This window comes from Haplochromis burtoni, unplaced genomic scaffold (genome assembly GCF_018398535.1).
Source record: "Haplochromis burtoni strain Fernald_Lab_line unplaced genomic scaffold, NCSU_Asbu1 Contig_21, whole genome shotgun sequence".
Classification (NCBI taxonomy): Eukaryota; Metazoa; Chordata; class Actinopteri; order Cichliformes; family Cichlidae; genus Haplochromis; species Haplochromis burtoni.
Window position 1 is genome coordinate 1697888 of NW_024582382.1, and position 26462 is coordinate 1724349.

General features: G+C 40.0%; 1 protein-coding gene across 2 annotated transcripts; it reads right to left on the reverse strand.

Moving 5' to 3' along the window:
* Positions 1–509: 509 nt before the first annotated feature.
* ttyh3a (tweety family member 3a) lies at positions 510–25921 on the reverse strand. 2 transcript variants are annotated; one of them, XM_005920296.3, is made up of 16 exons: positions 25573–25921; positions 24979–25201; positions 22203–22372; positions 19528–19639; positions 19154–19374; positions 16518–16613; positions 15838–15910; positions 14923–14998; positions 10810–10865; positions 10098–10190; positions 9254–9346; positions 8401–8537; positions 6973–7146; positions 6469–6544; positions 4925–5026; positions 2542–2640 (listed from the first exon to the last, which is right to left on the reverse strand). In XM_005920296.3, the coding sequence occupies exons 2-15, from the start codon at positions 25102–25104 to the stop codon at positions 4946–4948; spliced, it is 1584 nt and encodes a 527-aa protein (XP_005920358.1). In that variant the 5' UTR covers positions 25105–25201; positions 25573–25921; the 3' UTR covers positions 2542–2640; positions 4925–4945. The 2 variants fall into 2 exon arrangements, with proteins under 2 accessions (XP_005920359.1, XP_005920358.1); XM_005920297.3 differs by lacking the exon at positions 4925–5026 and having other exon boundaries at positions 510–2640; positions 25573–25920.
* Positions 25922–26462: the final 541 nt, after the last annotated feature.

A 26462-nucleotide genomic window follows, 5' to 3' on the forward strand; every position in this document is an offset into this window, starting at 1 on the left:
ATCTTCTGCTTCAAGGTTACATATGTTGAGTGTTCAGAGAGTGCATAACTCAGTTGCACTCTCAACCTTAGTTGTAATAAGTTACTGTTGCCTCCTATCAGCTTTAAGTAGTCTGACTTTTCTTCTCTGATCTCTGGCATCAAGAAGGAATTTGGTGAACTGCTGTTCACTGGATATTTTCTCAGTTTCAAACTATTCTCTCTAAACGTTAGAGATGGTCGTGTGAGAAAATCTTGTATGTTAATCTATAAGATTATCAGACCATGCAACAGTCTGTTAAGTCACCGTTCTTCCCCATTCTGAAGCTTGGTTTGTACTTCAGCAGATCGTCTTGACCGTATCTGCGTGCCTAAATGCATTGAGTCGCTGCCATGTAACTGGCTGATTAAATATTTGAGCAGTTGAACAGTTGTCTCTAAGAACTACAGTGAAGTTTTGCTGCTACCTACTGGATGTCAGGAGGGATTGTCTGTCTCAACAGCACAAAGAAGTGCGATGACCTATTGCACTACATTTAAGGTTTCTTTAATTTTGAAACACAGCATTCAAGCTCAAGACGACCACAGTGTTTACAAAAAAGTTACATCTACAGTGATTTTTTTTTCCTCCACAAAAATTTTAATGAAAAATTTAAGTCTATTTACCATATTCACATTAATGAAGTAACACACGGTGCTTCTACAAATCTAAACTAAAAACAATAAACTAGCAAACCCAATAGAAAAAAAGTTGTTTAAAAATGTAGAAATGAAAGAAATTAAAATGCCAATTTCACAATTTTTTCTTCATTTTGTAATAGTTTATAACCAGTATAATAGCATTGCATTACAAAACAACAAAGAGTATGACTATCTAAAGGAGAAAAACTGCATCAGTGTAATAACGTTTAACAGAATATAGGTGGTTCGAACCAGTCAGGCTCATTTTCTCAACAGACTTTAAGTAAAGAGATTAAAAAACAAAACAGTAAGGGTTGTGCTTAACTTGTTGGCACAGTCTCAACATCACCTCTTGTACTGATCACGAAGCACATCTAAGAAGCGAGCTGAGGAAGCAGAAGTACAAACATCTCACTGCACGTTGCAAAGTTTGTCATGCTTCAACAGGAAACGTAGCAAAGAATTTTCAGATTGTACAGAGAGCACAGTTGTTGCAATCCCTTCACAGCATCCACTCACCCGTAACAGTTTTTGATTATAAATGCTAAAACACATTTGAGAAACACTGCACTGCCTATGCATGAAGCTTCTCCTGAAATTTCTGTTGAGATATGCATATTTTCTTTTTATATACACATTTGGATTAAGAGAGTTAGTCACTGGGAGGAGGAAGCGGTTTCATTTTGCAGGGAAGGCTATCATCGGATATAGATGTGTGTGGACAAGTCCCAGTTTTGCTAAGGGAGCACATGATTTTATTTAACAGGGACATGGTTAATGCATACTATCCTGAAGTGTGTAAGGGGAAAGAAAATAAAAAGGAATATAAAAAAGAAATCTCACACACTCCCCTGCTTCACCATCTCTCTCTCTATATATATATAGATAGTTAAAAGTGTCTGCTTTTTTACTGCTTCCAGTAGTATATAAAAGAAAAATTAATCATCTCACTAAGTGCTGCTTCCCTACAACACAGTTCATCTTTGTCCAATCCAAATTATGAGCTACAATCACAGCTTCACACAGTCCTGGCTGTGTAACAGGGGCTCAACACAGTCTGAAAACAAACAAAAAAATAAAACACGCACACTCCACAGGAAATAACAGGGTCTCGAAAGGAAAAAGAAAATAAAGTTCTCTTTCAAAGGACTATAAGACGTGCAATACTGCAGGAAAGCGGTTTCCAGAAATCAGGTTTAAGACAAAAATGCAACAGCATGCCAGTGCCAGAGAAATCCAAGTGTGTGGTGCATGTGTCACGTGTAGACATTAAAAATAACAATACCTTGTACTTTTAAGCCAGTAAGCAGAAAGCAGTGCTGAGGAACTGAGAAAAAAAAAAGTTTTTTCTTTTTTCCTGTATGTCATGCTTTAGAGGAGACAAAAAACATACATGAACTAAAAAAAAAGTTTGTATGAATGTGCAATGTATTCCTCTCTGAGTATGGTACAGTACTTTACAAATCAAAACAACCAGTAGTAATCAATGTTAGTCTATGAGCATTTCCAGAGTCCTTGACACAGTTGTTAGATGTGACTGGTACGTGTCATGGTGCATTCATAAAGACAAAAAAGGAAAAGAAAGATTCAAAGTCAGCCCTGACACCATCATGTCATAGTTAATTTCCCAGCACCAATGATGATTCGTGCAGTAGTAAACGTAAGCCGAGGAGATGTAGACAAGTTCCTGCACTCATAACTCATGAGATGAGATTTGATGGATGTCCCAAAGCTCTGCTTCAACCAGCCAGCGAAAGCACATTTGGTTTCATATATTAAGTCAAGTCAGGCAGCAAGAAGCAAGAGACTGAGAGAAAAATTATCTATGGGGGAAAAAAAAGATGATGGAGGGGCTTTCTGAGTGACTTCAGTGGCATCAGTGCTGCAGACCAGATGAGCCTGTCGGGGTCTAATGCGCTGGAGTGTTGTTGGGATCTGGTCGACTGTTGGCGAGGTACTTTGCCCGCATGCTGGAGGTGTACTGTGAAGAAAAACAATAAAGAAAAAAAGAAAAAGACAATTCACATCATGGTTTCACTTTTTTCCAGGTACCACTCCTCAAAAAATACTTGAAACCACATTCTGTGTAGGATTCAAAAGGCAGATTTTTACCCTTACAAAAAGAAGAAATAAATAAAAAGAAAAGGTAAGCAGCAGCAGAAAAACAGACATACAAAATACATACATGTACAACAGCTACAGAGTACACAGACATCAGACTAGAAAGAGCTGGACGCAATTTAGGATCATTTTGACCCTCTTATCCTGCCAGACTTCGTGCTCGCTTGCAGGGCCAAACATTCATATAGATTTAGGATACAGCCATGCGTTCTTTGAATACAGGTGATGCAAACACAAAGGCTGCATTTCACACTCCTGTCGAAACACTTGGTTGGCACTTTGTCAGATTTTGAGATCAACCCTCAGAGCCGTCCAGACAGCCTGCTGATATGAAAGCCAAGTATTTCCAACAATATGGGCTGAAACATCAACACTTACCATGCACGTTTAAGTAAAATATTCAACATTAGAAGGGCTGTAACCGTAGACTGTATGCTAAAGAGGGACAAAGCCGCTGTGCCGTTACCCATCAGTTATTGAAGTCCTGCTATAAAGCTTAGCTGAGCATTTTCACTGTTCTTTTTTAAACTAGATGTGATAAAATGGACAGATGTGACTGTGTAACTGACAGATACCACACCTTACACCCCCCATGCAGCAGTGATTTATTAATTAATAGGTAGCCACGCCCTGAAACATGCAATGCTGTATTCTTTCTTTTGCCTATAATGGTGATTATAATTTACACAATGTAAGACTTAAAAAGTGTCTGAGATAATTAACTCATCAGGATATGAGTCACAGATCAAAAAGGAGAAGAGGTCAGTTTTACTAAGGACTTCTATACTGCTGGACTCCGACATTTGCTCTCGGCTCCAGACTTTTTTCGGGTAAAGTAACTGCCCCCTTCTGGCTATTAGAAAGAATGCAGGGTTTAAACACTTGTGCACTGGGCTCACTTTTAAGACTTTAAAGCTATCTGCAGGTTTTATACGCAATCTATGGCTGTAATTGTCTGTCCATCCATTCTCTTCCACTTATCCAATTCAGGGGGCTGGTGGGGATGGAGCCTATCCCAGCTACAACAGGGCTAAAGGCAGGATACACTCTGGACAGGTCAGATGGTGGGATTCAAACCCAGGACCTTCTTGCTGTTAGGGAACAGTGTCAATCACCATGGCGATAATAATTTAGGTTAAGTTTACAATTTCATTGTTTTTTTGTTTTATTTTTTTGCAAAAAGGATTAGAATTCTAAAAATAAGTTATGAAATGTAATTTAATCTTTCCAGTTTTACTGAACAGTTTAAAATCTTCTAGGCTGGGGAAAGTTATTAAGGCTGAACTGTCTGTAAACATTGTCAGCACCCTGCAGTTTTCTTACTAGCTTGTCTCAATGTTTCGAGTCCAGAAACAAAATAAAAATAAATAAATTAAAAACAAATATCAGTATTTTCATATTTTTTCCCCACGATGCATTTCTTCTCAATGCAAGAATTCAGGCAATGCTGGATTCAGTTCAGAACACCGTCATTACTTTCTCATCCACATTGTCATAAATACTTACAGAGACTAACAAGCACAGGTGTTAACTATTCGTTTACATACTCAGTAACCACTGTAGTGATAATGGTGGTGCTTGAGAATGTAAAGAAATGATGGATGAATTTGTTTTTATCATCAAATGTAGTGTCAGTGAGGAAAATGTTAGAAAATAGAAAGACACTAAAGGTCATACCAAAGTCAGTACCTTTAAGTGATATGTCCCTGCTTTACACGCCAGTAAACAATCCTAAAATACTTTAAAATGTCTACTTGTAACTCCCATGAGATCACCCTCGAAGCCAAGAATCAAGACAAAGCACATCCACATTATCACTGAAATGGTTTAATGGACTTTTAATTTAATGTTGACTGTTGTTGACTCATAGATCATGGTGTGCCTTAAGGCAGAGTTACAGCTTCCTCCCAATATATCAGAGTTGCAGGGGGTAAATGGACATGCAGCCTGGGGCCACAGGAAACAAACATCAGGTGAGACACCAGGTAGGACATTTAGCAAGAGTCGGGAGAGAGGGGGAGTGAGGGTGAGGAGTCCATTAGATCTGGTGGGTCCTAAATAAAGGGTGAGTAGAGCTGGGAGCTTGGGAAGTGGTACAGGGGAGGAACAGGCCAGCAGGGGGAGGAAGCGGGCATGTTTAGTACCTGTTAGCATAGCAGATGAGGTTACCAAAACGATCTTGAACTCTCCGAAGGCTTTAACTGCCAGCAGTGACCGCTGTTACTGTCCGCAGCAGTCAAATACAACTGTATGGATCCGCAGAAGCAAAAACAAAAACGACAAGAAGAGAGTATATAGAGAAGATACACAAAGCAGTGTCGAGGTCCAGACAGACACACAGACACCGGGGAGAGCAGGAAATCTGGTGATGTTCAGGCCAGGTATACGCAGAAAGGAAAGACGAGGTTGCCTCGTGATACAAACCAACACCATTTTAATAACTCTTCGGCATCAAAACACATGCACAGGGATTTATAGCATTGTGTTATGCCATTTGTTTACATTATGTTTACTCAATGAACTTCTGATCACCAATAAAAGCAACGCACTATGGACAGTATGCAGGATTTTTCTCCTCTCTGTAACATTTCAAGTGACACACAGAAAACACTGGTGACAGCATGGCACTTCCATTAGCTGTGGTAGCTTTTCTTTTAAGGGTTGTGAAGAAACTATACCCTGGACAGGTTTGAAACTTCAGAGAGGCAGAGAAACATTCATGCACACATCCACATCTGTGGGAAATTTAAAGTTCCCTATTAAGACACCTTTTGTATTTTTAAATTGTGGGAGAAAGCTGGAGCTTCAAGAAGGAGAAAGCAAGAGTTCTGTCGCCCCTTCTTTTAACAAGATCAAGTACAGCACAGCACTGCTAAAGCTGGGAGAGACTGATTAAGACTCAGAAGGGTGGATCCTTAAAAAAAACAAAAAAAAAACAAAAAAACAAAAACCCAAATCAAAACAAAAACAAAACAGTTCCCAGAGACTCATCTCTATAAGGCTTATACTAACAAATGAGCTTTTGTTTTTTGGTACGGCAACTTTCACAGCATAAAGTTTCCAAAAATCTTTTAAGGAAGTCAGGAACTAAATCCGGCGGGTTCTGGTGAATTTACTGGGGTTTTCCATGACTAACACGGAAACCACAGCTTCTTCAACGATTCACAAAACAAAGAAGTGATTAGAGCTTTTACGTAGTAATACTAAAGATATGGGTACTTTTTCTTATAACAAGAAATTTGAATAGGTTCTCTGTTCAAATACATTAAAAGAAAAATGTGTGTAAACAACCTAAGGGCAGAGGCAGGGGGTGATAACGAGAAAGGAAAGCGAGTTAAGCAGAGAAAGCGAACAATCTCCCGATAGTTTCATGGTGCCAATGCCGTTAAGCAAAGATAAACATCCATCAAACAGTCAGTGCATCATGTGCAGTGGAGACAGATGCTCTGAAGTTCTCTGTCTCTCCTTCCACCTTATTATGTCCGCTTACCATTAATTAATTAAACTCCAAGGAAGCATCAAAGTCACACGGCAGTATATAGACACCACCTGTCTAGTTAGCTTCATTCAACATGTCTCTTAAAATAAAGTTAACAGTTTCTAGTTTAGTTCTTCAGTTTTTCCTCTGGTGTAAAGGTGCAGACTGAATACTTTTATGAGGTGCTTTGACAGGAAAAACAACACTTACCGAAGGTGGAGGAGACTCTCGTCCTATCAGTGGTGTGTTTTCACAGCGAGAATTAGGGAAGTTGGCATTCTGAGCCCTGAAGGGAAAAAAAACACGATTGGATCAAACTCAGTGACCACACAACTACAGTGTCAGTACTCACAAACAGATTTGTAGATTTGAAACCATACACTATAAGCATGAAAATCTCCAAGTAAATTATAGCGATAAAAATCATCATTCCCTCCTCAAGTTTCCCAAAATGTGTGCATTATTCAGGAGGCAGACGGCTTTGATTTTCACAGGCATCACAGCTGGAGAACACCAGCTGCATCTGCTGCACATAACATGGCTTGCTATAGGAGTAGAGCTCTGTCTGGGGACAGATAAATTTGCTCCTGAATACACAAGGAATCTAATGTCAGCCTCACTGTGCATAATCTGGGCTGTCTTGTAAAAATATATCATCCACCCCTCTTGCCTTTAATGTGGTTTTCCCTTTAAATTTCAACAGTAATGTCTTACATGTACTCTGTGACGGGTGCGTTGCTGACGGTGTGGGCTGCAGCAGGGATGGAGGTCTCGCTACCATAGCTGCTACCACAGCTGTACAGGCTCGGCATGTGAACCCGGTACAAATTATCATGGTTCTGCCTCCCTCCATGGCTCAGAGACTCGTCCTCACTGTCCTCCTCGCTCCTGCAAAACACCACACAACAATATAAAACCACCACCAGGGGGACCCCGTGTCCCATCTCACTGATAACAAAAGAACATAAAGACGCCACGTGGTCACGTTTTTCATTAGTCTGAGTCACATTCTGATTCAATTTCATCTCTGCTTCGGGAGGAGACAATAAGATAAGGGCTCTGCTTTTTGAAGCAAAGAAGATGACTCAATTCATTGGCCCTGCTCCTTCAAAGAGCCCTACTTTTGCATGTGATTTTTAACAGACCAAGAAAAAAAAAAATTACTTCTGCAAGAACAATGGGATTCTATTTGGTTCTTTTCAAACATGGAAGCTCAGTAGTGTATGAGATAACATTAACTGATTAAACATGGCCTGTCAAAACAGAGCAACAATAACGCTGGCAACATGGAGCCTGTCTCCCTCTAGTGTTCCCACAGGCTGATTTCATGCATTTTTAATCCATGACATCATGGAATCTCATTCAGAGCACTTCACAATACAATCACTTGATTCTACATGGTCAGGAAAACTGTGCTAATAACTTACTGACAACACTAATGCACTGGAAATGCTAAACTTCGATACTAAAAGCACATCTTGATAATGACCTGCCATTTCAAGCTGTTAAGTAATTAGCTGCATTATTACAGCAATAAAATAAAACAAGCTTGGCAGGGAAACTGAGAAAAACAGACTGGTAGCATGTAATCCCTTGCTTTATAACAGGAAGCTCTAGCTGAGATCAAACTGATGAACATGCCCCCCCAATGGTAAGTTAATTATATGGAGCAGCTGAGCTGAGCCTGAGAAACCACATTCCTGTTAGCAAACCATATCTGCTGTTAATAAGAGAGAAATCAGAATGATTTCACCCCACCCCTGCAAAAGACCAAAAAACGTAGTGAGATAGCACATTTGATGGGGGTTTAACAGGAAGTAATCTATTTGAGGATGCAGCTAGAGCCTCCTGGACCTGTACCAGCAGTGAACAAAGACCAGTCTTTCAAGCACAGACAAACGCAAGTCTTACAGAAAAACAATCATGTTTCTCTACCCATGTAATTCCTTGGTAATGTAAAAACAAGTGGCTACAAAAAACATGCAACAAATTCATGATTAATTAATGGGCTTTTCCTCTTGAATTATTTCTCACTGTATATAAAGTCCTCAATATAAACCTAGCTTAAAAGCTTTTGCACCACTTTACAAGGTCTTTCTGAGGAGGACTGTGCAAACTGTATGAGGTCAATGAAAGTCGTACCGCTTGCCTCTCCAGGTGTGCGGCACACTGCACACAATGGAGCTGAACATGAGAGCAGTGACGAAGGAGAAGAGCACGAGGTAGATGAGACCCTCAAGTCCATCATAACAAAGTCCCGTCATGGCCTGGACGTAGTCCTGTAACAAGCACAGGTGTTCATTTTAGTTTTCGGAAGATTTAAACAGGTTCAAACAGTTTTGTTTATTTATTTTTTGATAAACATAAGGGAAAAAGGCAAAATAGAAGGGAAAAAGTTAAAAAGGGGTCTTTAACATGCGTCTGCTTTGACTTCTTGTTTAAACTAGGTCAAACAAATGAGATCACAGTTGGCAAACTAGAGGGGAGCAGAGTAGGTTTTCATCTTTTCATCGTGACTGAAAATGTTTGACTATATGCACTGCAGGAAAAAAAAAAAAAAAAAAAAAATTGTATTCTGCTAAAGTCTCTCTCTTTACATAAAATAATTGTGTTGCTAGCCAAGGAACTCTTTGAGAGAGACGAGAGCAGACAGCACCAAGAAAAGTGCTTCACTTGCACATGTGCACTTGGAATTTGGAAGCCACTGAGGGACAATCTTCCAAAGCACAGACATAGCCAAGTACTTGTCATTCAGCCAGCTTCATAAATGGTACACAGCCAGCATCAGTTGGACAAGAACTTGCATACAGGAAAGGAAACATTATTTATGATGGCAGGTGTAGTCAACTGCACAGGCATAAAAGACGGGCTGCTTTATACAACTAAGCTGCACTACAAGGATGTCAGTACAAATCAAGTCCGCTGGCCCTTTTTCAATCAGACAACGAGCAACCCCACAGTTAACAGTGTCTCAGTTTGTAACTCTTCTACTCACCATGTGCAGGCTGCGACAGTCCACCAATGCAGTGAGCTGATGTAGGCTGATCTCTGTGGTGTTCAGTATCCTCTGGATCTCTTCCAAGCGTCCCTGTAAATTAGCGATGGGAAACTCAAAATGTGCACTGTTGAAAAATGGCTCAATGGCTTGAAACCACAAAAAAAGAAAACAAAAAAAAAAGTGGAACAAAGTAAAAATCAGAGCAGTTCTCATTGTTTACCTGAAAACACACTACACAGTAAGTTTCCTCATCCTGTCTGTTAATATTTTAAACACTTGACAATGGAGAATGAGATAATGTGATTATTCAATGCACATTTATGAGGGATTTGTCTCGCTTCACTATACAGCAGTACAAAGGAGCCAGAGCTGAAAAAGCAGATTATAATATATGATACATTTTAATGGACAGTTCCCTTTTTCCCTCTAGTTCTTTTTTTTTTTTTTTTTTAGATCTGGCAGAAAATGTCTGATTGCCAGATAAAAAAACACAAGTGTTTCCGTCACCTCAGCAAATTTCACTGTGTGGGTATGTGAAGTGAAATATGCCTCCCTCTGTTCCCTATGTCAGCTCTCCTTTAGGCCTCTGTCAACACAGAGTAAGGACCATCCCTGGACAATAGCATAGTGTTGTATTGACAAGGGCCAGTGAAAGCCTAATGCACATAATGCAGGTCCCAGGTGGGCTGTCAGCAGGCCTTTATGTGGACAGGTGCACTTCACTTCTCTGCAGGCCGCACAGGCCCCATTCACTTGTATGTTGTGTCATCACAAACCGTTAGAGATACCATGTAATGTGGGACTACAAGTAAAGGGTAATTTATTGGTGTAGGAAACATACCTTGGTTTGTATATACTCTCTGGTGGCAGATCGAAGCAGTTCAAACACATCATCCTGCATTTCCACTAATGCTTTGTGGCTCCCGGAAAGCCTCTGAAAAGAAAAAAAGACTGAATATTGTAGCAGTCCAGCATATTTCAAAAGTATTTCCATTTTTTAAATCAGTGCCAGAGGCTTTCAGTGGCTGTCTCCTTTTGTAGTCAAGCTGATGTCTTGTGAAATCACGCTGAGTTTATAGAGCTTCAAGGCTTATATAATATATATATAGCGCTTCGTTCTCTATACACAAGGACTAACAATAGATGCCTAGCTTTAGCTGCACTCAAAACTTCTAATTTATTCATGGAGCTTGAGAAATTAAATGTAGGGACTCCATTAAAGAAAACCGCAGTTTCACAGTAACTGTAACTTCTGTACAACATCTCTCATGCCCAACACCCTTTGAAGCAGCCCCACACTATCACCATGGACGTACAGGAAGTGCTGCTCTGCATCAGCTTTCCTGCTGGCATAATGAAATGTATTGTACTACTGCATGGAAAAAAATTGCTTTGAGGCAGTGCGAGTGGCCCATGGTGCCTACTTGCATTCCTCCTAATAACAAGGTCATACATCATGCAGAAAATATGTCTGTTGAGATTTTAGCATTATGAGCCTGAAATGGTTTGTTTTAACATGCACAAAGATGGATCTAATAACACATGTAACAAACCTGCTGGAAGGGATTGCTCTGCTCCAAACTGCAACTAAGGTAGTACTGAAGGGTTTCTGCAAGAAAAAACAGAACACATATGAACATGTTGGCAGAGGCACAAGAAGTTACATGTAGGGCTGCGGCTAGTCTTTATGACGACATAACTTGAAAGCGGTTTTAACTGCCAAATATGTGAACTTTTAAGTTTCCTCAGGATGTTTGTTCTATTCAACTGCAAAGAGGTTAACAACATTTGTTAGCTTATCATATGGCAAATGTGGCAGCTTTTTCAGCTGCTCCCTTAAGGCCAGATGCCCTTCCTGACGCAACTGTTCCAGGGATATGCGTTTGAACCAGGAATCTTTCATGTGCACTTGTTCAGTTTGCTCATGTATGAAAACAGACATGTATGTTGCTTATTTATCATGTATTAATATTATTCTTTTTATCCTGATTGCATTACTGTTATATTCATTATTCTTCTTTGTCTTTTATACAATGAATATCTAGCCTGCAACGTAATTAATTACAGGCACCGTTAGCTTCACTGTTTGATAAACACTTTTTTATAAAAACAGATATATGACAACACATTCCACTTAACTCAAAATGCACTAAAAATTAGAGCAAAATATATTCACAAACAACCTGCACATAACCTATGAAAGGAAATCCTTGCTTTCATAGGTTGAGACAAATTAAGACGCTTAAAAACCCTACCATCAAATAGAGGATTAATCAGCTACAAATCTATTTAAATTAAAAGATACCACTAGCAGCTAAAAAACTGCTATATCACTGTCAGATTTTGTAACATGGTCCAAATGTCTTGCACATCACAATAAGCTGACCTTAAAGGGGAACTAGTAAGCTAATGTCAAGGACCATATATTATTCTTGTAGTCTAGTAATATAGCTCTGCATGATTTACAGTTCAAAAACAAATGTGCATTTATGCAATACTGGGTCTTGGTGCGTTATCTCAGTTCATCCATTGTGTGAAAGTAGTTATTAATGCTCCTGCCCCTTTAAAGGTTTTTTGTGTTTAGCTTTCTTGCACAGCAGATCTGTAAAACTTCTGTGCTCACAACTTGTGCCGACTGCGTGCAATGACCATGTTAAGGATATCCCTCCCCTTTGACGTCAAGCCAAAAATAGACAAGTGCTAGAAACAGCACAATTAGAGCAGCATGAAGCCTGAGCTTTTGACTCACGAGTTTATTTGTGCAAATTTGACCTTCGGTCTTATAGCCATGTTTGAGAATCTACTTTTTCATTGGGAAACATACAACAACAACAAAAAATCACTAACATAAAAAGTCAACTTACTACTAGTACAAGTCTGAGTCCAGGAACATTAAGTACACAGAGGTATTCAGCTGCTAACTTTGTGTGTCGGCCTTTTAGCACTAGCCAGGCAATGCAGCAGGTTTCTGAATGTTTATTGTGAACCCCAGAGTTCAACAATCAAATTTTATTTATGCAATTTCAATTTGCAACAACAGCCTCAAGGCTTTACCAAGCCTAAAGATCCTACAATGTTAAATACTAAAAGAAAAAAGAAAAAAGAGAGGGCTCAATCTCAATAAATTGCTGTGTAAAGGTGGGCATCAGATTCTCTGCATGATTATCAGTAAAAGTTACCACTTTCAAAACATGAGATACTGTCAAAAAGTACTGATTATAACTACTGCAGGACAAGACAGCTATGGCTTTTTTCTATATTTCTCATTCTTGCATCACTGTGCTTCGTTTTCACAGAGTCACTGGTTCAGACATTAAGATTCAAGGCCAAAATATACTATGTTACTGTCTAGTTTTGAGTCATTGAATGCTGCCTTGTAAGACACTGATGGCTACTGTAACTATGAACAAGTTAATCATGAGCTTTGAGGTTAAATGGAAATGTGTTTTTCTCCTAACGCAGCAACACTTGAACAATCAGCACTACACAGCCAAAGAGAGACTTAGGATTAAGCCTTTACTGCAAACAGCTTCAGGAAAACAACACCTCTAGAGTCATTGTTAAATTACAACATGACCATACTTGCAACCTGCTTGCAGTACACGATGAGCCAAAGAAGACTAATTAATTTTTCAGACTTTCGCTTGCTATTACTGGCCACTTCAGTTAGGTTAAAAATCACAGAACTGAGAAGGAGTGGATGAGAAATGCTTTTGCGTGAGAGCGTGACTCAGAAGCGGTGGAATACAGAAACATCCACGGATAGAGGCAGTAAGAACACCACCAACCTGACACATGGTGTTAGTGACGTCCAAACTCACTGCTGTGTCAGGAGCCTTTTCCCACACAGCTGAGCATGAGAAGCGAATTTCCGGCATTTAAAAGTACATATCAGCAAGCTTCTGTTGGTCCAGCTCTCACAACTACACCCACACATTTATATCAGGAGGAGCAGATTTCCTGAAGTCTGTGGATGAACTACGGATGCCTCATCATGGGGTTGGGATCAGTTTTTGTGTCACTTGGTATCAGAACATAGTTAAATGATGACTCAGTTATGGCTTTCATGATCAAATAAATATAACGGACAGGAAGTGGGTTTATATAATTTTCACAGTATTATGCCATTTCCCCATGTAGAAGAATTTGTTTTGCTCATAACTCTGTGAGGAACCCTCAAAAGAAAGGACAACAAACACGTATTGTTCGGTATTATGATTAGAGCCAGTGAGCCATGCCATCAAGATAGCTTTGGCATCCAGTCACTGCACTAGGTTAGATTTTTAGTAGTCAGAACAAATGAATGAGTTGCACTGCGAGTATTCCCAAACACAAGGATGTGTTGAAAATCAGATGTCATATAGACTAAATAAGCAAATGTTCACAAGGAACCAACTTCCTCCAAACACAGAGGGATCAAACGCACAAATGCAGCTGTTTTGAGCATTTATGGAGTTTCTGGAGTTCAAGCCTGCTCAGAGTCGCAGCTCATCTTTGTCACTGTTGCCACCATTTGTGTTGAAAACAAACCATCATAATAATAGAGAAAAACCGGCTGCAGCAGAACAAAATGCAGCCTAAATTTCTCTCTGATAAAATGCCTAACAACCACACAATGAGAAAGCACACGCATGAAAAATAACATTGAGTGTTGTTGAAATGATGCTACCACAACCACTGAGGGGAGAAAAGCAATAAATCCAGTGCTGTAATAACACTTTGTGGTATCCAGAGATTTGTCTAGTCCAATTTCATGAAGGCAAAAGCTGTAAGGGAGAAAAAGACAAACACAAGAACAGAGTCTGGACTTACAGCAGTTTTTTCCCCCCACTTTGTGTTAATACTGTAATAGCAATATACTTACTGCCTCATCACAGTAATAATAAGTGAGTTCCTTTTTTCTGCTAAATAGTTAGCATGTGTTTAAGAGAAAAAAAGCAAAACTGAAAACCCCCACACTGCATAAATTAGCCCTAGGGTAAAATAAAGCGTTAAAGCTGCAGCATTATACAGTTCAGTGCATAGTGAGCCAGTGCTCATTGTTCAGATTAACCATACAACGGAGCATTTAAAGCTAATGTCCTGGTTTCTGCCCAAAGCATGGCAATCTCCATGTTTAAGAGATTAGAAGAAGATATATTTTGTTAAGCTGATGTCAAATAAGGGATTTTAAGCAGAAATAGGAGCACCAAAATCCTTGGTGGCGCTTATAACGTGTGATTATGGGTCTTATTTCAGAGACACATTATCTTTTTCCCCCCTTCCAAGGACTGAAGGAGGATGCAGGAAATATATTGCGCCCTGGATACTGTGCTCCTTGGTTCTTATCTTCCTCATGCAAATCCAAGGCACTATTTTCCCTCTTACATGTGTCCCATCATGAGACAGATAGGGCAATTACTAAAATCAGACAGTTTGAGAGCCTTCTGTAGTGGTTTTTAAAAAGCAGCCCCTTGTCCTTCTGCCCCCAATGCAGATGTGGTAGTAGTACTTGGAACCTGCTATGGTCTATGGAGAAGAGCAAGGATGACCCTTCAGAACAATGAGACCTCAGTGCAGCACAACAAAGCATTCAGATCCTGTTCTCTGTCCTTTCAAAATTCAGTTATTTTGAAGAACTTACTGAATCTTTACCACATAATGATCTTTATAAGAGGAGCTCATACCTTTATTGATGACTTGATACTGCTTTGTCACTTCAGTGACATACGTATCAGGAGATGCACAAAAGTCACTGGTGGTCTAGAAAAACAACACAAATTAGACTTATAAATGAAGAGGACTCAGTTGGTGACATTTGCATTCAAATGCAGTCAAACGCCATCACAGGCATGATTGCAAATGAATCATCATCTTTGATGAACTGATTGCAGCTTTAAAAAACAAAAAACAAAACAATAAACAAACCAAAAAATAAACACTTCATGTCGCTGGCTCCCTCAATCTCTGCTGAGAGCAATCAAACAAAATTAATTAAATAAATAAATAAAAATAAGCACATTTAGGTGTGAACAGCTTGATTCATCTGCAGGGGAGGAAATCCTCCACAGGGATATTTAATTTGCATAAATAAAGATTAATGTTCATCAACATTTTTCAACCTCCTGGAAAATTCATTTAAAATGCCTCTTTAAATTATGTAATACAAAACAATATAAACAAAATATATGGATTTATTTTTTAACCTGAGTGAAGCAGCCAGTTTTACCACTTTCTGCTTCTGGGAGCACAAATTGCAATATTACCCCCATAGTGCATAATAACCAGTTATTTTGCTTCTAATCACACATCTTAATCAATATCATTAGTCTTAAGGATTTCTGTAATAAGTACCTAGAAAAATAAATCACCTGTAAATTGTTATAATTTAGTAAAAGCAGTTTCAATAGAAATAAACAGGTCCTGTGTAGCATAGTCCTTCTCATAGGCACTGCTATTTTCATGACTATTCAGTGTATTACTCCTTATATCTTGACTCATGAACTCTACTAGTTAAATGAAATAAAACTCTGCTCTGCAGCCACAGGCTGCCCACAAAAACTGTTTTCCCAACAGGATCATGCAGTGATGCAGAAACTTACAGCAGAGACAGCGAACTCCAGCCCCAGGGAGACCCAGCTGATTACCAGAGCCACTACACCAAATAGGCACACCCTGGGGAGAGAAAGGAAGTGAGAAGTATATTTAACCAGCAGCAGCTTTCATGTGCAAAAACAACTTAATCCACTGCAGAAAGAAAGATATTTAAGATAGAAAATTTGACAATTTATTCAACACACAAAGATGTGCAGATCAATCTTAAAGAATAGCATCAGCTGCAAAGGCAGAAGGATAGAAGAGGAAAGCAAAGGAAATCACCAACATACATACATGGATAGATTACATAAGCAACTAAAATCAGATGCAGCTAAACAACAATATTGAACAATATTGAGTGATCCAAAAAGAACACAGGATATCCAATATCAAGAAGTGATACTGAGAGTCTGTGTTATTATGTGCAAAGATAGTACATAACAAAATAAATGCAAACCTGTCAGGCCAAAAATGTCACTTGTGTCAAGAGTAGTTATCAAAAATACTGATCTGATCATGATGTGATGCTCCCGTGAAATTAGTTTTAAAAGGGCTGAAATTTCAAACAATCTTTTTTGTATGAACTGAACAGTAATGAAGAAGTGGTTTCATGTATGGTAACCGCCACTCAGCTAAATCATTTCCCAGGTCACAAGAGTTTCCCCTTGAATCTTGTGAGACTCACGCTATGAGTGTTCCTTTGGAGTTGCGAATGAGGCCAAACAGCACCAGAAGGCAGATGAGGACATCGAACAGAAGCAGGGTTATGTAGCCCAGCCACCTGTGAAGACACATGTCATTAACAACAAATGGTCAAAGCAGCACAGCTAACCATCTCTCAGTAAAGAAGTAATTCTCTTAACATCAGTCGCAATGATTTCAGCTTATCCTGTGTATTATAGGTATGCCTCCTGAAAGGTTTGTTACACTTGAACATGAAACCTAAAAAAAATAAAGAAATGAGAACCTGAAAATAACTGAGGTTAAGTCATACTTGTCTTGGGGCAACTTGTAAGTGACATGTCATAAGTAACCCAGAGGGCAACCCTGGTGTGTGAGAATTAAAGTTACCAGCGAATATTTATACTCATTTACTGAAAAGGATGTCAAAGGAGGGTTGGGGGCCAGATGAAGAGCGAATTAGAAAAGCCCTCTGAGGACCCCCAAAATAAATGAATAAATAAATATCAAGGGACCAGTTCACCATGCATCTGGTGGCTGGGCAGAGCAGCCCAAAGTAGCTATAGGGGTCAACTCGCCTGTGGGTTCGAAGCCTTAAGGACTTGATGGTAGTCAGGTGCAGAAGCCCTAGCGGTTTCACCTCTGGCTTTCAAAAACTGACTTTTGGTACCACTGAATGTCACATTTCTGGTGGAGAAGGAGTCTGAGGTGGTGAGTGGGATAATTGCATTAGATATCCCGATCTTAATGGACAGCTCAGGCTACGAAACCAGTTTCCTGGAGTGGGGGGTAAACTTCCATCAGGTCCACTCAGGAGTTGTCTAGGTGAGTGGCGGTGGGCAGGAGTGGGTATATTTGTAATCTCCTCGTTCAGTACCTCCCTGCATGTTCAGGTGAAAGAGTGAGTCATCGATACTGGGGAACTTTAATGCTAACATAGGAAATGACAGTGTGATCTGGTTGGATTTGAACGGTCTGCCCACTGTGAACTTGTGTGGTGTTCTGTTTTTAGACTTCTGTGCCAACTACAGTTAGTGCACAATGAACACCATCTACAAGCATAAGTGTTTTTAAGTGTTTCACAGTTTAATCATCAAATGATCAGATGCAGCCGTATAACTTGGACACTTGGGTGTAGAAAGGAGCTGAGCTGTGGTGCTGGCACAGACATCAGAGTTGAAGGGAGCTGTTGGAAGAGTCCTGTTGGACTTGGTTATCCTGTTTGACTCCAGAGACAGCTGAGAGGTATTGGTAGCTCAAGCGCAGCTCTGGCAGTAGCTGAAGCAATAGCTCACGTCCAAGGAGTTCAATGAGACTATGGAACAACTCATAGGAGGAAGTGGTGCTCTACTCTAAATTGGCCCATTGCTCTAAATGCAATGGGGATTGGGGAGGATTTCCTTAATACCGCTGACATGCCTTCCATAGTAGAAGCAGAGTCCGGGGGTGACTCATCTCTCGCAGGAGAGGAGGTCACTGTAGTTAAACATCTTCTGGGTGGCTAGGTGAATGAGGTTTGCCCTGCATTTCTTAAAACTCTGGATATTATGGGGCTGTCCACAACAGCTTTCCACAATGTTTTCTGCAATACTGATTAGAGGTCTGCAGCAGTGCCTGTGGATTGGCTGACTGAGGACGGGACTTCTACTTGCATATACAAAAGGGTGGCTTGGCTCTCCCTTAGAGATAAGGCGAGTAGCTTGGTCATTTGGGTGTGACTCAGAGTAGAGCCACTACTCCTCCACAAATGAAGTGGTTTGGGAATTTGATTAAGCCCCAGGCAAGACCCAAGATTGGAAACCGTGTCCACCTGTTTAAACTGAAAGATGTGGCTGGGAAGAGCGAGGCTAATAAGCCTTTTTAGGCTGCTGTCCCTGCAACTTGGATAAGATAAGATACTAAAAGAGCACAATTTAAACAAAAATATATGCTTGTAGCTAGGTGGTAGCATTCCTTTTCTTCCCTGTAACTATTAAATCACATCTTTCGAATGCATGTAAGAGCAAGTATTATGGGAAAGGGTTTATTGTTAACAGACTGTGAACCTATTCTTCAAGGATATAATTGGTATATTTAACTGACACCACAATTCCAGGGTATTTTTCCTCTCACACTCACAGTTGTCCTTTGGGGGTGCTGCAGATATCAGCATAACTGATCCACATATAGTAAAGGCAAGGAGTCTCTGTAACCTTATTTGACAGAAATCAGTACATTCAGCTGGTTTTTCTGACTATGTGATAAACAAAGATATATTTTATGCATGAGAAAATTAAACACTGCTTTAATTTTCTAGCAGAGAAATGTAGTCCAGGCTTGCAATTTTTAAGCACGTCAGCTACCTAATTATGGGCTGAATAATTTAAAGAAATTCCTGCTTGCTTGTACCTACCATTGCATCCTGCTATCTTGAATCACTTAAGACATTTTAATACAGAAATACATCCAACACAGCAGCACTGTCTAACTAGGAAAAAACTAACTAAATTTCAATGAAATATAAATGCTGTAATAAGCACCAGTAAAACAGTTCAATTTTTTTCTGCATCATTTTAATAAAATAGATGTAGTATGAGATAATTAGCCTGCTGTTATACCACTGCAAAAAGTGGTGCTTTAGCTCCACTGTCCCAGTCTTACCTGTACCAGTCAAAAAGCTCAATCTTGCCAGCAAACTCATCCAGGGAGATGTTGGAGTTTTCCCAGAAGGGAATCTCCACCATCTGTCTGACCAGCTCATCCAGCTGGCCCTGCAGCTTTTGGATGATGGACAGGTAGTCTGCATGCTGTGCATACTGCCCCTCAAGCTGTTGCAGATTGTCATCAACTGTCTGGTTCAGTGAGGAAGTACTGTCATAGACCTAGAGCCAAAACAGGGCCAAACAAGGCCATGATAAGAGTTCAGACAAGAAAAGCGGGGCTCACTACACAGCTCTAATGAAACTGGGGTTGCTTGTGGCAGCAAAGCGTTTAATTATTAAACCTCTTGGTATAATTTGTGAACTGTGTCTTACCAACTTCTGCACTCCAGTGATCGTGCGGTTAGCATGGCGGAGAGAATACGTCATTCGATTCACTCCATCACAAGTCTCGCCGTTCCCATAGAAACCGACGGCAATACCAGCGCTGAAGGGAGACAAAAGGAAGGGAGGGGACACAGGGTGGTGAGGAGGAGGGATTAGCTAAAAAAGACACAGAGAGGAGACAGAGAAGAGAGCAAGCCAGGGGGACAGCTAGCCAGGGAGAGAGGCGTGTGAACTCTACATTAACCCTGTCGGTTCAGACCCCAGTCAACAGGCTCCTTTGAGCTTCTGCAGAAAGACTCCATACAGAACCATGGAAACACAGAGGAATGGACCAGCTATGCCCCAAGCCCCACACTATGACTGACAAAGGCTGTACTGAGGCAGGAGGTATGCTCCCATTAGCACAGGCAGGCCTCAAGCTGCAGAAAAACAGCTCTCTCTAATGCATGAGCAACAGTTTCCGAAAGCACATCGATGGCAAAAGCAGTTTCACATTTATTAAAATCCTAATATCATTGAAAACATACAGAATTAACTATATTTACAATAAAACTGTTTGATATATTCTAATATTTCAGTGATAAAATATCAACTCCAATTCTGCACAATAATAAAGATTTAGCTCTGACATCAGTTCCTGCATTGCAGATGTGGACATTTTGGAAGCACTTATGCTATGACATTCATCCTATAAACAGATCGTATCAGATGAAATGATTATGAATGAACCATTGTGGGTTAAAAGTGTTCAGCCAACAGCACTCAGTAGATCAGAAGGTTTTCCCTTTTCCTGGAGTGCTGCTAATCTCTTTCTCTCACACTCTGCAGTGTGATAAAGGTAAATAGGAGCAGCTTCACAGTACAAAACAAACTAAACTCCCTGGTGAGATGTGACCCTGTGGAAACTCTATACTATTCATAAAAAGAAAAAAAAGTGAGAAGATAATCCCTTTATTTTTAAGTGATGCAGTTTCTTGTGCAATGATACTGTGATGCTGAGCGTGGACCCACTGTCAACGAACAAAAGCAAAGCAAAACAGAAATGTCAGATCTCTCCAACTTTTTTCCCCCCCTGCTCAGCATTTATGCGTGGGTACAAGCGCGCACACAGATACGGTGATTGTAATGCAGTTCTTGTACTCATCAGGTCCCCAAGCTCTATGTGCTACTGTGAATCAAATGTGATGGCTCTCTTGCGGCCCATCAACAGGAGGAGGAAAACAGGAAACAAATTCAGTTTCCAAGGACAAAAACTGTGTCCAGATGGTACAATTCTTACACTATGCACTTAAAAAAATAATAATGTAAAACCTAAAAGTACATAATGCTCATATACTGTACATCCTCCTCTTCACAAATTCCTGTCACACTGTTTATTCCCATCAGCACAGTTGTGGTGGCAACAATCCAACATACACAGGAATGCAACGGTTTTTAAATTATTCTGTATACAATGGTATGTGGAGGCTTTCAGTGTGGGTGTGAGTGATGTACTGCCTTAGATGGTTCAGGAAGACATTAGCAACAATACAGAAACCACTGAATGAAAACTGGGTGACTTGTAGCAACAAAAGCGAAACAGCTGTTAGTACTGCAAAAGTAGGCAGGCCAGTAATTAGACTTTCATCAACTCTGTGACAAGCAATTGATGGGACTATCAACTGGAGGAAAGGATACTGCTGATTGACATTAGATCAGGTTGTAAACACATTAGAGAGTTACCTATGCAGCCAGACCCTGACATTTCCACTAATTAATAACCATCAGATACAAAGCCTGGGCTTTATTTCGATGTGGTTATTTTCCAACATCGTAAGCACTTTCATCCAATTTTGCAAACTTAATATGATAATACCACAGTGAACCAATAAACTATAAAACTGCACAAATTTAGATATTTATTGAATTCATCCCTATGAACTATGTCACAAAGGACTGCTTGTTTCAGCACGGCTCAACCCACTCTGAATCTGTAGCAGCTGACCACATTATTTGCATATTCAGCTAATAATGGCTTTAGATTGGTTTACTGCCCTTTACCAATGCTTCAAAGGCTTTATCTCTGGCTATGCAAATGCAAAGCAACCAGTACCAAAAACAAAACAAAACAACAAAAAGACAAATCTTAATGCCGAGTGCAGTACCTCCATTATGATTTGCTCCAAGCAAACTTCTATAACACTTCATACTGTTAATCATACTCTAAAACAAAATCAATTCATAAACCATGTGTTATCTGAAAAAGCTATCATTGATTGAATTATTTCATTTTATCATTGGGCTCCTCATAACTCCGTATAACAATTTGCTCAACCAAAATTGGTTTACAAAACAAGAAGAACAAGAGTAGCGCCATGAGTTACAAGCGCTAAATAAACAGTCACACTTGCCATGTTTTCCAAGCTTTAGAAACAAAGAAGGAAATTCATAAACACCAAAATGATCAAACATCCATTTCATTATAACATAATCAGAAAAACCAAAACATTTCTGGATTTTTTTGGAGTCATTTCAATAGATGCATCCTTTGCCAACTTCTGTGTTTGGGGATCTGACATCATGGACTGAACCATTGCCAGTGTTTAGGCTGTCTGTATTGTTCAAGAGTAATATGTTATCACCAACACTGTTTATCACCACTGCAGTCCCATGTTAATACTCACCTACAGACAAGCATTGCAATAATGACACACCAAGCTGTGCAGCAACAGTCGGCGTTGGGCTGCTCCTCGTTTTTTTTCCGCCGGCAGCACAGCCAAATGGAATAGAAGAGCAGGAAGAGGAGGTCCAGAGCCAGACAGGCAAGCGCCACACCTCCCAGTAACAGGATTGACTGGTAAAAAGAAGAATGGAGTTATGGAAAACGTCATAGCTGTTACTGGTTTCTCCTCAACAACAACAACAACTGGGATAAAATGCTTTTAAAGTGTCCCACAATGGAAATGCACACAACTTCAAGTATGTTGCTATCTTATCTGAGTGCTATTTTACACCCAGTCTAAACAGTGGTGTGTGCTTCAATGTTAAACAGAAACATGAAGACAAAATAGTCTGTTGACTGATTTGCAAACTGAAAGACTTAACTGAGAACTTGATCTCAGACACAACTGCAAAGAGCAGCAAAAACCACAAGAATGTATAATGATGTACAATGTGATAGTCAAACCTCTCTCCACTAACTGTAGCTCTTCGTATGTAGGTCAGACAGAGGGCCTATGTGTTCACTGCATGCTCCTGAGGATTCATTGCTGGGGCAGATTTCCATCCACTTTTGTTTTTGTGAAAAACCCAGTGTTGTTCTACTCGTTCAGTTTCCCCAACAAAGCATCGCAGTGAATGACACGCCCTAGTGACCTGTGCAAAGCAGCGAGTGAACACAGCCAGTATTTGACTACTCCCCGTGTTCCCAGTGACATACACAAATAATGCCATGCCTCATCCATGCTGCTCTGCATACTTCAACCAGGAGGAAAGACTGATCATAATGAGGATTAATTTTGGTGCATCACATCTTTACCATCTGAGCAAGATGCAAGAATGACATACTCAAAAGTTGAATCACCTAGATGCAGCCTGAGCCCCATTAATGTCTCAGCCATCTGGATGAGTCAAGAATGTCCCTGAAGCTTGAGAGGGAGCATTGCACTGGCAATAATTAGCAGGCTGTAATTAAAGTCAGTCAATAATTATGGTTTGTAAGCTGTCCCAATGATAACACCTTTTATGTGCAGCACTTGTCATGAGAAAACTGAGAAAAGGAACATATAGCAGATAACAGCTGGATTACCCTTTTAATAGTCTTGTTAAAAGCAACAGGGATCTGTTGCTTTTAAAGAGATATTGTTCACACTGAACTTCCTGAACAGCTGTTATCCAGTAGGGGTGTAACATTTCGCAAACTGGGACCAAAGGAATTCTTTTTTTCTCAAGTTGTGGCATGAAGTGAAATATGGTTTTTGAGAGCTGTTATTCTTTTGTTATATCCATCATATCCTACCAGGATAGCTGCTGTGAAAAGCTGTGAACTTTATACTCCTTAAAATGCTCACTTGCTCCAAACTAAAATCTAATCGCACCATTAAAATCAATGTTTAACTAAAGGAATTTGATAGCAGGTAACATGTTAGTTCGAACAGGGAAATAATCAGAAGTGAAAGTGTAAACATCCTTTTAACTGTATAAGATCTGGACCATGACCGTGAATTGCAGACGCATGTCTGGAACACGCCTTCCTCGTTTCAGAGGAATCGTGATTCACTTCTCGATTTTCTGAATCTTCTTCCTTGGTAAAAGGGAAACGGGGTTAGATCTTGATGCATCTCTTAAAGTTAACTCATGTCTGTAGATTTTTACACTTGTTTTCAAAATGCTCCTCTACATTAATCTGCCTGCTCTTAGTAATCACTGACCCAGAGCTTTATTAAAAACCACAAAAGTACTCAGGATTTGGTAATGACGCACTTTCTAACACCAACAGTATAAAGAACATAGATAAAAAGAGGAATTTAAGTCTGTCGTCATAATTATAATTACCGGTATTATCAAACCTTTTTACAGATCTCTCTTTATTAAAACCTAAATAAAAACAATTACTTATCAGACTAGCTGTACCAGTTTCCACACAATTAAGGACTGCAAAGTGTTACCTGGATCTAACAACATGGCTTTCACAGATGATAAACACCATCTTTGTTGAACATAAATTCAAAAAGAAAGCAATGCATTGTTCATGGCAATTCAAATGTATTTATTGATTAAAGGACAATAGAAATAATGGGTCTGAAGAAGGGAATAACCACCTAGAGCCGGGTGCCTATAATGAACATAACAAGTTGCAGAGACTCTCCAAAACTCTCACTTTATGTGACCTAAATTTAGAAGATTCTATTTAATATTAATCATATGAACAAACGCCCTGCTTTCCCTTCCCCCCAGAGTCTAAACTACTCATTAGACTGTGCAGAATCCTCCTTAACCCCTGCTCTCAGTTTAACCTCCCCGATGTGAGTCTGTTGGAATAAATATATTTTTCCTTTGGGTACTCCAGAGTCTTAATGCCCCCCATGTGGTGTAACAAATACTGACCATGATAAGATTACAGGGAAAATAAGACATAAGGAAGTGGTTGCTTAGGTCAGCTTATGTGGCCTGGATTACACTATACATTGCCAGCTGGTTAGTGTCTGGAAAGCTACACACACAGATGGTGTCAGGGATCAAAAGGTGGAGAGAACGATCAGCTGCCACCAATACAACTAATAATATTAAATGACAACCTTACAGGAAAGAAAAAAAAAACAGACTGTAGCCCAGCATGCCCAAACATGCTACAATTGCGAAATGGAGGTTTGGGATTTTATCAAACTGATACCGAAACAAGCACTTGATAATATCACAGCCCCAAGTGTGAGTCTAGGAACTTGTAGGGTATTATTTTACCTGTTGATACGTCCAGTCTTCTGGTCTGAAGTCACTGCTCGTTTGCTCGAACCTTAAGTTGAAATGTGGAAGTCTGTGCAGCAGGTTCACCCACCATGGTGGAGTGTAGCTAACCACCGCTGCCATGGGGAGCAAATGTCAATGAGATCCACGGACAGCGGGCTGGAGAGAGGGGATGCTTCAAAGTGTAAACACGGAGGGGAATCCACCTCATACAGTCAATCTGTAGCCGGGGTGGATGACAAAAACACATGCAGTAATGTTTAAGTGTTTTCTTCACTCTGACAATCATAAACATTGCATTCATTTATTTTTTTACCTACGTATAAAATCCTAAATGCTTCCATTACATGTTAATACGAGCCCGGACAAAACAACAGCTCGCTAACTTCACAAACACTGATGCAGCTAGCACTTAGCTAACCTTAACTACTCGATGTAAACCTCAGTCATGCTAGTTACTTTCTGTCAACTTAACTATCTCTGGCGTTGTGTGACAATTGGAACTTTGCTCTAATGTTAGCTGTAATCTCTCAAGCACAGAAGTCCATTTAAAATCACATAAAATCTTCGTTTTTTAAGAGCTACTTATACCCGTAAAGTAGGTTAGCCAGCGTTAAGTCTGCTAACGTTAGCCGGTTTAGCTGCTAGTTAGTTGAGTCCGCTGAGAGTCGAGGAGGAATCAGAAGAACCAGTCTCTTTTGTTTCACTTGGCATTCTCCTCTGCGGTTTATTGCATCCTGCCTTGCTCATTTGATAGTTCCTCATTTCATCTCTCGCAGTCTTATCCCACCGCAACGACTCAAACTACCGAGCGAGATCTCCAACCAGTTATCGTTCGTGCGGGAGGCTGGAGCCAACCCAACTCGGCGACTGTTCACGACATTCACCCAGCTGGCAGCCAACCCAGCCCCGGCCCGCAAAAAGTAGCCCAACACCGTCGATATGTTTTAAAAAATAAAACATGACCCAACAGCGCCACCCAGAGGAGCCGCAGCGTAGGGCTATTGGGAGGTTCAGGTAATGTCGGAAAAAGTATGACTAGCTGTCTATTGAGTCATAGCTAAGAAAATTGTCTCCGCTAAGGGGTTTAAGATAGTTAATTACTTTTTTTGAACAGCGGGAAGAAAAATTAAAAGTCTTGTAAAAGTAATGCAATAAGCTTATCTAAAAATATTAAGGAAGGAGAACAGAGGGAAAATGCCAAATTACACAAAATTACACCAGAACCTTGATGGAATTATGAAATCAGAACAACCTCCAACACCCACCAGATTGCATGTGGTGCTATCTAAAAAAATCATCTGACTGATAACAGCTTCAATTGTCATGATGCCGATGAACCCAAACATGATGCCACGGGAGTAAAAGCATACTTGGACAGAAAAAAGACTCCCAAACCCACAGTGGGACACTATTAGTCATGGATTAGCCTCCCCAGAGCTTGGATCCAACATTACTGACAAAGAAAGAAACAACAGGCA